Genomic DNA, 13,759 nt, shown 5'->3' on the forward strand with positions numbered 1-13,759 from the left:
TCCACCACCGAGGATTGCAGGGCGCTTCAGTTTGCCTCCTGTTGCTTCCTCCTCCTACTCTGCTTCCTCATCTTCTACCAGCTCCTCATCCGGTCAGCGTAACACCTTCACCACCAACTTCAGCACAGCCAGGGGTAAACGACAGCAGGCAGTTTTAAAACTTATCTGTTTGGGGGACAAACCACACACCGCGCAGGAGCTGTGGACGGGCCTTGAACAACAGACCGATGAGTGGTTTGTGCCAGTCAGCCTCAAGCCCGGCCTGGTGGTGTGCGATAATGGGCGAAATCTTGTAGCAGCTCTGGGACTAGCCGGTTTGACACACATCCCTTGCCTGGCGCATGTGCTGAATTTGGTGGTGCAGAGATTCCTTAAAAATTACCCCGACATGTCAGAGCTGCTGCATAAAGTGCGGGACGTCTCTGCACGCTTTAGGCGTTCTCACCTTGCTGCTGCTCGCCTGTCAGCGCTGCAGCGTAACTTCGGCCTTCCTGCTCACCGCCTTATATGCGACATGCCCACAAGTTGGAACTCCACCTTGCACATGCTGGCCAGACTGTGCGAGCAGCAGCAGGCGATAGTGGAGTTTCAGCTGCAGCACGCACGGGTGAGTCGCTCGGCGGAACAGCTCCACTTCACCACCAATGACTGGGCCTCCATGCAAGACCTGTGTTCCTTGTTGTGCCGTTTCGAGTACTCAGCCAACATGGCCAGTGCTGATAACGCCGTTCTCAGCGTTACTATCCCACTTCTATGCCTCCTTGAAAAAACGCTCCTGGCGATGATGGAAGAGGATGTGGCACAGGAGGAGGAAGAGGGATCATTTCGTAGGGTTTCCGGCCAGTCATTCCCAAGTGGCTCCGAGGGTGGGTTCCTGCACCCACAAACCCAAGGTACACAATTGTCCAGCCAGGTTACAGTTCTGGAGGATGAGGAGATGGAGGAACCATGTTCACAGCAGGGTGGCACCCAGACCAGCTCATGGCCATCACTGCTGCGTGGATGGGGGGGACACAGAGGACACAGACAATACACCTCCCACAGAGGACAGCTTTTCATCGCCTCTGGGCAGCCTGGCACACATGAGCGATTACATGCTGCAGTGTCTCCGCAACGACCGCCGAGTTGCCCACATTCTAACTTGTGCTGATTACTGGGTGGCCACGCTGCTGGATGCCCGTTACAAGGACAACGTACCGTCCTTAATTCCCTCACTGGAGCGTGATCGTAAGATGCGCGAGTACAAGTGCACGCTGGTAGACGTGCTGCTGGTGGCATTCCCACCTGACAGCGGGGGCACAGTGGAAGCACAAGGCGAAGGCAGAGGTCCCCAATGCAGATGGGGCACCTCCAGCACCTCAGAAAGCAGGGTTAGCATGGCCGACATGTGGAAAAGCTTTGTCAGCACGCGACAACAACCAGCACCACCAGTTGATATGGAACGTCTTAGCAGCAGCATTTCACCAACATGGTGGAGCAGTATGTGTGCACACGCCTACACGTACTGAATGACGGGTCTGCCCCCTTCAACTTCTGGGTCTCCAAATTGGGCACATGGCCTGAGCTTGCCCTTTACGCCTTAGAGGTGCTGGCCTGCCCGGCAGCCAGTGTATTTATCTGAACGTGTGTTTAGCACGACAGGGGGCGTCATTACAGACAAGCACAGCTGCCTGTCCACAGCCAATGTGGACAAGCTCACGTTTATTAAAATGAACCAAGAATGGATCCCTCAGGACTTGTCCGTACCTTGTGCAGAATAGACATGTAGATCGGCACTAAGCAGCCATTGTTATACTGCAGCGCAATTGCTCATGTTTGTATTTTGGATATTTCAAACTCTTTTGGAGTGTACCTTAATTTTACAAAATTAAATTAAAACCAAAAACCTGTGTTGGCTATCTCGTCCTCCTCCACTGCCGCTTCCATTTACTCCGCTACGTCCACCGCCTCCTCAAACTCCTACTCCATATGGAACTCCACCTCATAAATCCATTTTTTTTTTTGTACGTGTTTTATTTTATATCATTTCACTACTTTGTCATTTACATTTTCTGGTGGAATTCACCAATTTTTGGGTGTATAGTACCACTGCTATACCCAGTAGGCCGGTTAACAGAAAAAATATATTTGTGAGTTACATTTGCAGTTGAAATTCAAAAATTTTTGGGTGTATAGTACCACTGCTATACCTAGTAGACAGGTTAAACAATAAAAAAATTGGTCTCTTTCATTTTATGGGGAAATTCACTAATTTTTGGGTGTGATGTACCACTGCTATACCTAGTAGGCCGGTAAACAAAAAAAAAAAAGTTACATTTTCTGGTGAAATTCAGCAATTTTTTGGTGTGAAATTAGACCGGTAAAAAAAAATATTATAACATTTGTCAGTTACATTTTATGATCAAATTCACCAATTTTTGGGAGTAATATACCCCTCCTCTACCTAGTTGACAGCTTAATAAATTTCAATAATTTATATTTTACATTTTTGGGTGACAATAAACAATTGTTTTCGGTCATAGACCCATGCTCTACCAAGTAGACAGGTTAATTAATTTCTGTAATTTTTCTGTTACATTCTTGGGTTGACATTATACAATTTTAGACATGAATAAACCCCTGCTCTGCATAGGGGACAGGGAAGAAAATTTCTGAAATGCTTCTTTAATTGATGCGCGCCACCTCCTTTGATTCAATGTTTAAACTTAAACAAGTTGTACCACATTTAAGCTTCAATACTTTGTCCCACATTTCCGCTAAACTCTTTTTGCGCCTCAATAGCTTTTCCCACAATTCCGCTTGACTCTTTTGGCCCACATTTGGGCTTCTGTAATTTGTCCCACATTTGCGCCTCAATAACTTTTCCCACATTTATTCTTGATCCCCAATTTTTTAAATTAATTTATCTCCCTTAAATTTGGTCTCTTTTTCTCAAGCTCCCTCTCCGGTCTGGAACCCTGATTTCCCGCCACCCGTAATCACCATGGTAGGCGCATAAAAGAACATCAAAAGTTAATAGAGCAGATATTAAATTGGATCGTGAACATCACGGGGACGTGCAACATGGTGGGTGGGGCAGTAAGTGTGCACACGCCTACACAAACTAACTGACAGGGGTCAACCCCTGCAACTTCTGGGTCTCCAAATTGGGCACATGGCCTGAGCTTGCCCTTTACGCCTTGGAGGTGCTGGCCTGCCCTGCAGCCGCTGTATTGTCTGAACGTGTGTTTATCACGACTGAAGGGTTATATTTCCCAATGTTTTGGGGTGTACCCTAATTAAAAAATATAAATTAAAACCAAAAAGCAGTGTAGGCTACCTCCTCCTCCTCCACTTCCACCTACACCACCACAACCACCGCCTCCTCAACCTCCTTCTCCATATGGACCTGGTCCTCCTAGATCAAGATTATTATTTTTTATTTTTACGTATTTTATGTTATTTTAAGTCATTTCCCTTCCACATTTGTTCGCTTAACTCTACTTACCACCTGTTTTGGGAGTGACCCTTTGCACAGGGCCTGTTGGATGCACTGGAACATGAACTCAAAGCCTGCATCCAGGAACAGCCTGCAACACACCTCAGTGTATGGACTATTACCTGGGATTCATACTGTTGGAGCTATCCAGGAGGTCTGGCATCTTATAAACTGTTTTAGGACTCTATATGGCTTGTCAGGCATTGCCTTATTCTCAGGATGGAGAACATGTCCATCCTGGACTGCCACAGGCTCATACACAGCCTGCTCAGGGACTACAACATTTTGGACTGCCAGGATTTCCTCAATGAAGAAGAGTATTAAACCCCTCTTCTTCCTCCCTCTGTCCTTCAATAAAGCTTCGGGCATGTGATTTCCCCTCCCTCCCCGTATCACTGTCTGTTGCTTTGTTGTGGTATGCACTGTGATGTATAGTGTAGGCCAGCTTGTGCTGCCATGCTATGTATGTGGAATGGGTTATTTATTGAGTACTGCCTCACGACTGCACTGCGTTGCAGTACTTTGTATGTTTGCGTGATGATTTGACTAAAATAATAAGGTACTGGTGCCTTTACTACTACCCATACACACCTGCACATCTCCTGCCTTGTCCATCAGGTTCCACACTATACTGCTGCTGTTCCCAAAAAAGGGAAATTTTAGAACGCATGTTGAAAACAAGCCATTGCTTCTTTTAACACCACTGTGCATGCATAGACGCTGTCAGACACCTTACCCCAAAAGGGATCATTTTTGGACAATTTATTTTAAAAAGCATAACTAAGCTGTTTTATTTAACAGGATGTCTACTACCACCTGATACCATCCGTTTACCCATAGCTATATGTGTCACTGTCAATTTAAGATAACTAATGTTGTCTTGGCATTAAAAAGCTTCAAAAGTAGTTGCATACAGTCCTAAGAGACACCCAAAATGTAATTTACAACTTGTCAGAGCAATTTTAGATTTGGGTATCCAAAACAAATCTGCTGACCAATTCATATGAATTGAACGTAAAACAAATTTCAAGAAATTCACTTATCTCCACTTCCTTCATGTGTGACATCTCTCATATGTAACAAGATCAGATTTTCCACATTCTGAACATGAATTTGGCTTCCCTCCTGTGTGACTTTACTCAAGTTTAACAAGACTTATCTGTAAAGCACTTCCCACATTCTAAACATGAATAGGGTTACTCTTCTCTGTGAATCTCATGCCTAACACAATGTTATTTTTCTGTAAAACATTTCCAAAATTCTGAGCATTAATATGGCTTCTCTTCTGTGTGATTTCTCTGATGTGTAAAAAGCACTGAATTCTGTGCAAAACATTTTTCAAATTCAGAACATGAATATGGCTTCTCTTTTGTGTGACTTTTCACATGTGCAACAAGACTTGCTTTAACAAAAAAACATTTCCCACATTCTGAACAGGAGTATGGTTTCTCTCCTGTGTGAGTTCTCTTATGTCTAACAAGATTTGATTTAGCAACAAAACATTTCCCACATTCTGAACATGAATGCGGTTTCTCTCCTGTGTGAATTCTCGCATGCGTAACAAGATGTGATTTTTTTTTATAACATTTCCCACATTGTGAACATGAATACGGCCTTTCTCCTGTGTGACTTGTCAGATGTGCAACGAGATGTGCCTTTTGTTTGAAACATTTATCACATTCTGAACATGAAAACGGCTTCTCTCCTGTGTGACTTCTCTCATGTATAATGAGACTTGACATTTGTGTATAACATTTCCCACATTCTGAACATGAATACGGCTTCTCGCCTGTGTGCCTTCTCTCATGTGTAACGAGATCTTGTTTTTTTTTAAAACATTTCCCACATTCTGGACATGGATATGGTTTCTCCCCTGTGTGGATCCTCTCATGTATGACGAGATGTGATTTACATGTAAAGCACTTCCCACATACTGAACAAGAGTATGCCTTCTTCACTGTGCGAATTCTTCTGTTTGTAGAAAGAATTGATCTCTTTGTGAACTCTTTAACATAGTGAAATCTTTTACCCCATATCTGACCTGTATTTGCAGTAACAATCTGTGATTGGTCAGGAGAAGTTTCCCCATGTTTAGGAGGATTATATGACAGATCTGTACTGTGAAGTCCTGGATGTACATTAAGGGTAATAATATTTTCTCCAGAAGAGTGCTGTATGATAGCTTCATCTTCCACTTTATAATTCAGTGATAACGTGAAGTTTTCCTCAGGATTTTCTGTGAAGATAAAAAAAAATTTTTTTTTTCTTTTTCAAACTACAGAGGAGAAAAATTATAACATTCCTATTAGGCTGAAAGTTGATTCAGCAGGAAGGAGAAGTAAAAGCCATATGAATGTGTGAATCCAGCCTTATAAAAGGTTTGTATAGTACTCTGACAAAGTTCAGTATTCTGGTCTAAATTAGGCAACTACTGATCTTACACAAACTTGGCTTAACATTTTTAAAGACCTGACCATGTATGGCGATCAAGCCTGCCTTCTGCCAACACATCTGGCCTTAATATGCCAAGTGCTCATGACATTAATACAGGCTAATTTATAGACCCCACAGGAAGACCACTATGCTAAAACGTAACCTTTAATAATTCAATAATAAAAGCCAATACACCCTTAGAACAATGAAAAGAAAAGAAATAAAAAAGAAAATCAAAAGCTAATGCAAAATGACTATTCCAATGGCTTATAATTGTAGGAGGGTAGGCAGACGTCTCATGAACATTGGATAAGGGTGATGTCCCTGATACTGGCCCTATCTCTGCAGCCCTGCCTGCAAACGGAATAGCCGCCCCGATAGGGGCGATCCTGTGTCTCGTGCCTCCTAATGGCCCTAAGATAACCCTTACACGGGGAAGTATTCCAACTATGTGGAATGGTGGCCCTAAATATGGACCTGGACTAATATAAGTACCAAAAATAATAACCAGATATAGTGCCCCAGATGGGGTGACAAGAACCACCCAATACCGTATAATAAAGAAAAAATAGTGATACACAAAAAAATAGAAAAAGTGTCCTAAAAGATGTCCTTCACAGTCCCTACACGTTTCGCCTAGTTGATTTCAGGCTCCTCAGGGGACATACCAACATCAAAGTACCTGTCACCAAAAAAATGGTCACTAGAGCAAAGAAAAGACAGAAAAATACTTGTCTAGTAGCAAAGTAACCATTATTATGATGATTAACGGACTAATAACGGACTGCTGGATAAACTATAATTTATAGATCCGTCACCACATAGAAACATAGAATGTGTCGGCAGATAAGAACCATTTGGCCCATCTAGTCTTCCCAATATACTGAACATTCCTCCACCCAACCTGCATTCATTATTACACAGATCTCTTAGACCCGATGAAGCTGATGGATTCACTAGAAAATCCATACCATAATGCCCACCTACAACCACTTTTTAGTGTACCTCCTCCCCTGCTCCCAAAGTCTCAGTCTGCAAAACCCCTTTATCTATTAAGAAGAAAAATCACAGATTATTGTTTAATATCTCTTTTAACATCTCAAAATGATGTTTAACCCATTCCTACACAACGAGGTACATGTAAGTCACTGGCGGCATGTAATTCCTGCACAATGGCGTACATGACAGCACAGACAAAAAAGCCTTGCCTGCATAATCCCCAGTGGGTGTGTGGATGTGACTGACCGTCATGTCCTGCAGGAACAGCCGGGATCAGAGAAGAATCTGATCAGAGAGGGGAACACTTCATGATGTGATGAGGACATCTCCAATCAAAGAGCAGCAGCCGGTGATCAGATTCTCCTCCTGCCCTGAAGGCACCAAGGACAGAATCTGAAGTCACTTTCTCCATTCATGATTCCATACCTGTGGTGACATCTCCGGAAATGTCCTCCTCCACCTCACTCTTACACGGGGGATCGTCCATCATCCTCTCTTCTTCAACCTCCACTTTAATATATGTCAGATCTTCCCCCTGATTTGTCATCTGTAACAATTCAGTACAATACAGCAGACAGGTGGGAAATCTAACAGATCCACATAAGAGACCCCCACAATCTATGACCCCTCTATGACTGCAGGACCCCCCTATATAGATGTGTATAGGGCTCAGCTACATCTACCTGAGGGTTCTCTGGGACCTTCTCCTCTGGACAGTCCTGGGAATACAGAGGACGGGGACATCTCTCTGGTGGATTTCTCCTCCTGGATCCATCTGTGGAGACACAAGCACACAGTGACTGAATACATGGCCTCCTGTAGATCTGTCTATACTCGTCTCCATCAAGCACCGAGGTGTTGGAGAAAACTATACATCTATATCCCCCTCCAAGTCTCCTTTTCCTGCAAAGACAATTTTTTTCTCCTAAGGAGCTATTATGGTGAATGGGGAAAAAAATTCTCATGACATTTACTGGATATTTTCTGAGAGTCCATGAGAGACACTGTTACTATGGGATTCATTTTACCCATTGCCCTCCGTCGTCTGCTCAGCTTGAATCAGTCCACCTTCTGTTCTGTCTATTACACCTTTTGTTATATCCTGTACGCCATAATGTTTCTTTACTGTGTGGGTGGTTGTGCAGGGTAAGGAGTCACATCATTTGGAACGTAGCAGCACATAACTGACCATACAGTCGTGGCCAAAAGTTTTGAGAATTACATAAATATTGGAAATTGGAAAAGTTGCTGCTTAAGTTTTTATAATAGCAATTTGCATATACTCCAGAATGTTATGAAGAGTGATGAGATGAATTGCATAGTCCTTATTTGCCATGAAAATCCCCCAAAAACCTTTCCACTGCATTTCATTGCTGTCATTTAAGGACCTGCTGAGATCATTTCAGTAATCGTCTTGTTAACTCAGGTGAGAATGTTGACGAGCACAAGGCTGGAGATCATTATGTCAGGCTGATTGGGTTAAAATGGCAGAATTGACATGTTAAAAGGAGGGTGATGCTTGAAATCATTGTTCTTCCATTGTTAACCATGGTGACCTGCAAAGAAACGCGTGCAGCCATCATTGCGTTGCATAAAAATGGCTTCACAGGTAAGGATATTGTGGCTACTAAGATTGCACCTCAATCGACAATTTATCGGATCATCAAGAACTTCAAGGAAAGAGGTTCAATTCTTGTTAAGAAGGCTTCAGGGCGTCAAAGAAAGTCCAGCAAGCGCCAGAATCGTCTCCTAAAGAGGATTCAGCTGCGGGATCGGAGTGCCACCAGTGCAGAGCTTGCTCAGGAATGGCAGCAGGCAGGTGTGAGCGCATCTGCACGCACAGTGAGGCAAAGACTTTTGGAAGATCGCCTGGTGTCAAGAAGGGCAGCAAAGAAGCCACTTCTCTCCAAAAAAAACATCAGGGACAGATTGATCTTCTGCAGAAAGTTTGGTGAATGGACTGCTGAGGACTGTGGCAAAGTCATATTCTCCGATGAAGCCTCTTTCCGATTGTTTGGGGCATCTGGAAAAAGGCTTGTCCGGAGAAGAAATGGTGAGCGCTACCATCAGTCCTGTGTCATGCCAACAGTAAAGCATCCTGAGACCATTCATGTGTGGGGTTGCTTCTCATCCAAGGGAGTGGACTCACTCACAATTTTGCCCAAAAACACAGCCATGAATAAAGAATGGCACCAAAACACCCTCCAACAGCAACTTCTTCCAACAATCCAACAACAGTTTGGTGAAGAACAATGCATTTTCCAGCACGATGGAGCACCGTGCCATAAGGCAAAAGTGATAACTAAGTGGCTCGGGGACCAAAGCGTTGACATTTTGGGTCCATGGCCTGGAAACTCCCCAGATCTTAATCCCATTGAGAACTTGTGGTCAATCCTCAAGAGGCGGGTGGACAAACAAAAACCCACTAATTCTGACAAACTCCAAGAAGTGATTATGAAAGAATGGGTTGCTATCAGTCAGGAATTGGCCCAGAAGTTGATTGAGAGCATGCCCAGTCGGATTGCAGAGGTCCTGAAAAAGAAGGGCCAACACTGCAAATACTGACTCTTTGCATAAATGTCCTGTAATTGTCGATAAAAGCCTTTGAAACGTATGAAGTGCGTGTAATTATATTTCACTACATCACAGAAACAACTGAAACAAAGATCTAAAAGCAGTTTAGCAGCAAACTTTGTGAAAACTAATATTTGTGTCATTCTCAAAACTTTTGGCCACGACTGTACAGTATTCCTGGAAGGCTGTGTTGGTGCCATTGGCTGAGGTGTGTTATAGACAGAGTAGGGGGGGTGTATCTTACACCAGTCTAAGTAGTGAACCACACTGGTGTGTGATGCGCCCATATTATTAAGAGGTGTGACGATACCGTACTTTGCAGCCCTGCCTCACATCACTCTACGTCAGGATCACGTGGTACGGTTTTGTAACTGGTTACGTGAGGTTACGCCCTCCCTGTGATTGCGTTAAGGTCAGCTTCACACACTTTACACAGACAGCTCCTGTCCACATGGGGAGTAAGTGAGGGTGGCCCATGCTGCAACGCACGTCTTGGCCCACTACTCACTAATAACCCTGACAGGCTGAGAGAGCCCTTCCACTGCCCCAGTGACACAGAGCCCTTCCCGCCCGGTAGACTGCCACCAGTTCCTTGTTAGATATAAGCCCGGTCTGTTAACGGTATTATATTGGGTCAGAAACCAACCCGGGTAGCATATAACGTTATGCCAAAATACGGACGTGGGGATTCATGACCGAGATACAGAACAGCGCAAGGTTAATTTATATATTTAATTGCCTTTAAGGGCGCACTAGACACAACACTATATACACACAGATATATACAATGGTCAGATGTGCAAATACAGATGGTGGTACAATCAGCAAATGAAAGTCTGTTACCGTATAAAGGTCCCTCCAAACACATTACATAACATGACCCCCTTCAGAGAAAGACAATGGCCTATGCCTTGAATGGGCACTTTAACCCTTAGTCGGTCACGCCACTCCCTTTCCCTGGGAGGATTCCACTCCCCCTCCCTGGTCCCGGTAGCCAAAAATTCACAAACCGATTATGGATCATAGCCCCTCACTGGAAGGTCATAGGGAGATGGTTCTGGCACTAATGGACCAGCTGGAGACCAAACATGGTGCTGTTATTTGGTTCCTACTAGGAGTTCTCCGTATCTCCCCTTCCCTGCGTCCCACAAGCAAACGAACCGGGAGAACGTCTGTCTCGGTCCCGGGGTCGCAAAGAAGTCAACAGGGGATTTATGCGATGTACGGTCATTTCAGAATTTATGAACTCCTGGTTCCATGCATGATGTCCACAGAATTGGGTCTACAGAATTACAAAAATGTAAACAGGTGGTCAGGCTTTGAAGCAGGGCCACCTGTGGAGACTGGTTTCCTCTGCCCAACTAACCCTCACCCTGAGCAAATGACAGGAATTAAATCATAACTCCACATATTCCTCACAAGAGGTAATGATTCTGGAGCATCTTCAGGAGTTCTGTGTGACAGACAAAGAAATCGGAGGATGCCAGGGAGCTGGAGTAGATATCTGGTCTAATGTGCACCAGTTTTCTACTCAACATGTTGTTAAATGAGTGAAGCCGTGGAGGTGTTGGTGCAAAGGAAACACAGGTGGCGCCACTGAGTGAGTGCAGGTCTGAGGCCGGAGAGTGAGCGCCATGAAGGAGTCACAAAACTGTGGCAACTCACTACCTCAGAGCCTGATCCACTATGGAGGATGAACCACAGATGTGTGAAGACCTAGCACATTACAAGAAGCCACCTGTCATCTAGGAATAGGAGAGACGGACTATGGATCCTCCTTCCCTAGTAACTGGGCCAAGGAAGAGATGAAGAGCAATCATCTGCTGCATCAAAAAGGGGCATCTGCCCCCAGACATCCCCAGCAGCTCCTGGAGTAGAATTACTTCAGCAGGAAGCCTCCTGAGATCCTTCAAGTGAATGGAGCCCAACAATATGTCTGACTAATAAGGCAAATGCAGGGACCTAATGTCATGTGTAAAGAGTCTAACTTGTGGTGCTCCTCCATTACATGTCACTGCACACACGTGTATACACTGCACATGACGGCTCTTACCCTGTGATATAAGAGGCTGGTGCTCCTCCATTACATGTCACTGCACACACGTGTATACACTGCACATGACGGGTCTTACCTTGTGATAGAAGAGGCTGGTGCTCCTCCATTACATGTCACTGCGCACACGTGTATACACTGCACATGACGGGTCCTACCTTGTGATATAAGAGGCTGGTGCTCCTCCATTACATGTCACTGCACACACGTGTATACACTGCACATGACGGCTCTTACCCTGTGATATAAGAGGCTGGTGCTCCTCCATTACATGTCACTGCACACACGTGTATACACTGCACATGACGGCTCTTACCTTGTGATATAAGAGGCTGGTGCTCCTCCATTACATGTCACTGCACACACGTGTATACACTGCACATGACGGCTCTTACCTTGTGATATAAGAGGCTGGTGCTCCTCCATCATGGCCTCCTTGTACAGATCCTTGTGCCCTTCTATATACTCCCACTCCTCCATGGAGAAATAGACAGTGACGTCCTGACACCTTACAGGAACCTGACAACACAATGACACCGTCATCACCCAGACCCCTCCAGTGCTGTTACTGGAGAATTTCCCAGCATTCCCAGCAGTGTCACCTCTCCAGTCAGCAGCTCCATCATCTTGTGGGTGAGCTCTAGGATCTTCTGCTCATGTATCAGGGGGTGAGGGGGAGGCTCTGTGATGGGGTGAGGGGTCCTGCTCCGCCCTCCTGACTCCTGGAGATGGATGATGGGAGTCACACAGTCCCCCGATGTCTTCTTCACTATTGTGTACTCCTGTGGATGGAGAGAGACACTTAGGGAATAAACCCTTCAGGGGCCATGTGCTCTCCTCCGGCCTCTTCTTCCTGGGTACAACGTGCCTACTTACCTTCTCATGGCTCCTACAACATGACTATTGGTCACTGGTCACATGACACATCACTCACCATACTGGGGGCTGATCTTCAGGTTCTCCATCACTTGGAAGGTCTGGAGGCCGTTCTCCAGGACCCTGGACTCTTCCTATCACTTCCTATGATGGATTCTCCTTCCCGATGTCTGACTTGTTACAGAATACAATAAAGAGGAGAGAAATCTAGAAAAGTTTACCTCTCCGCTCAGCAGGGAGATGATCTCCAAGGTGAGGTCTAATATTCTTCTGCTGATCTCCTTCCTGTCCATCCTTGGTGGCTCATTCAGGAGAAGGCTCGTATTGCTGGTTTTCTTCATGACGCCTCCAAAAACAGGAATAAAGGTTAATCAGTGAGTCCCATGTCCCCGATAATGAGGCCGAGAAAAAGTACAACTCATCCCGCAAAACTCAGACCCTCATAAAGCTGCACTGACAGGAAAAGCCCTGAGCTCCGGGTGTATCTAAGCTCCTGTCAGTGCAGTGTGTATCTAAGCACCTGGAGGTGAAAACCTCATACACACGGAGCAGATTCTCTCATCCAGCACTGAAGGATGACAACCCCCACTCTCCCCACTACTCCTCCCCCATCATACTAATCTGAGGAGCGGAGAAGGATCCCTTGTGTGTAATGGAGGAGAACCTCCAGAGGTGACATGTCTGAGCTCTCCACCACACTGTCTCCTCACAGCTCATCTTACCTGCAGGCTGGAGGAATGGCTGATACCAGAGAGAACAAGAGCCCTGACTACCGACCAGGACCTGCCCAGTATCTGCTGCACTGCCAGAGCTGAAGGACCTGCGGTGACGTCACCGTCATGTGATCCGTGCAGGGGGCGGGGCGGGGCGGGCGGGGCGGGGCTCTGCAGTGGTGAGGAGAAGAGGTGGTGACAGGGCTGTGATGATGGTCATGTGACCTGATGGGCGGAGCTCCTGTGTGAGGAGGAGAAGGCAGTAGAGCAGTGAAGGACAGGTCTCTAGTCGGTGACTATTTCCAGAAGGATCTTCTCGGTGTCTTCTATGGGGGCAGGTCTCATAGTGTGAGCTCCTCTTCAGTGATGGGATGGATGGGCCTCTCATAGAAATGTCTCCCATTTGCAGCGCTTCTTCATACACTGGTTCATAGTCAGAGATAAGGATTCGCTCGCTCTCTGACTACATTGTCCTCTCTTTGCAGTTTCGGTTCTGTATTTAGTAGGATGTGTGTCTGTTCTGTAAGATCCGGAGGAGAAGGAGAGTCCACATCCCTGTATAGGAGATAAAAGGTGAATTCCAGGGGAACGCCAGAATAATGCCCTTAATAATAGTCTCATAGGACCACTATA

At 45.5% G+C, this 13,759-nt stretch overlaps 1 protein-coding gene and 1 long non-coding RNA gene across 2 annotated transcripts; both read right to left on the reverse strand.

Annotated features, from left to right (window-relative positions):
- Nucleotides 1–4,120: 4,120 nt before the first annotated feature.
- Nucleotides 4,121–7,646, reverse strand: LOC120991160 (gastrula zinc finger protein XlCGF17.1-like). Its single transcript, XM_040420071.1, has 3 exons — nt 7,594–7,646; nt 7,337–7,457; nt 4,121–5,714 (listed from the first exon to the last, which is right to left on the reverse strand). The coding sequence occupies exons 2-3, from the start codon at nt 7,455–7,457 to the stop codon at nt 4,747–4,749; spliced, it is 1,089 nt and encodes a 362-aa protein (XP_040276005.1). The 5' UTR covers nt 7,594–7,646; the 3' UTR covers nt 4,121–4,746.
- A 4,622-nt stretch (nt 7,647–12,268) lies between these two features.
- On the reverse strand, nt 12,269–13,196 carry LOC120991177. The gene is made up of 3 exons (XR_005776519.1): nt 13,136–13,196; nt 12,635–12,759; nt 12,269–12,319 (listed from the first exon to the last, which is right to left on the reverse strand). It is a non-coding gene; the product is annotated as an uncharacterized LOC120991177 (long non-coding RNA).
- Between the last annotated feature and the right edge of the window lie 563 nt (nt 13,197–13,759).

This window comes from Bufo bufo, chromosome 2, assembly GCF_905171765.1.
Source record: "Bufo bufo chromosome 2, aBufBuf1.1, whole genome shotgun sequence".
In the NCBI taxonomy this organism is placed as follows: Eukaryota; Metazoa; Chordata; class Amphibia; order Anura; family Bufonidae; genus Bufo; species Bufo bufo.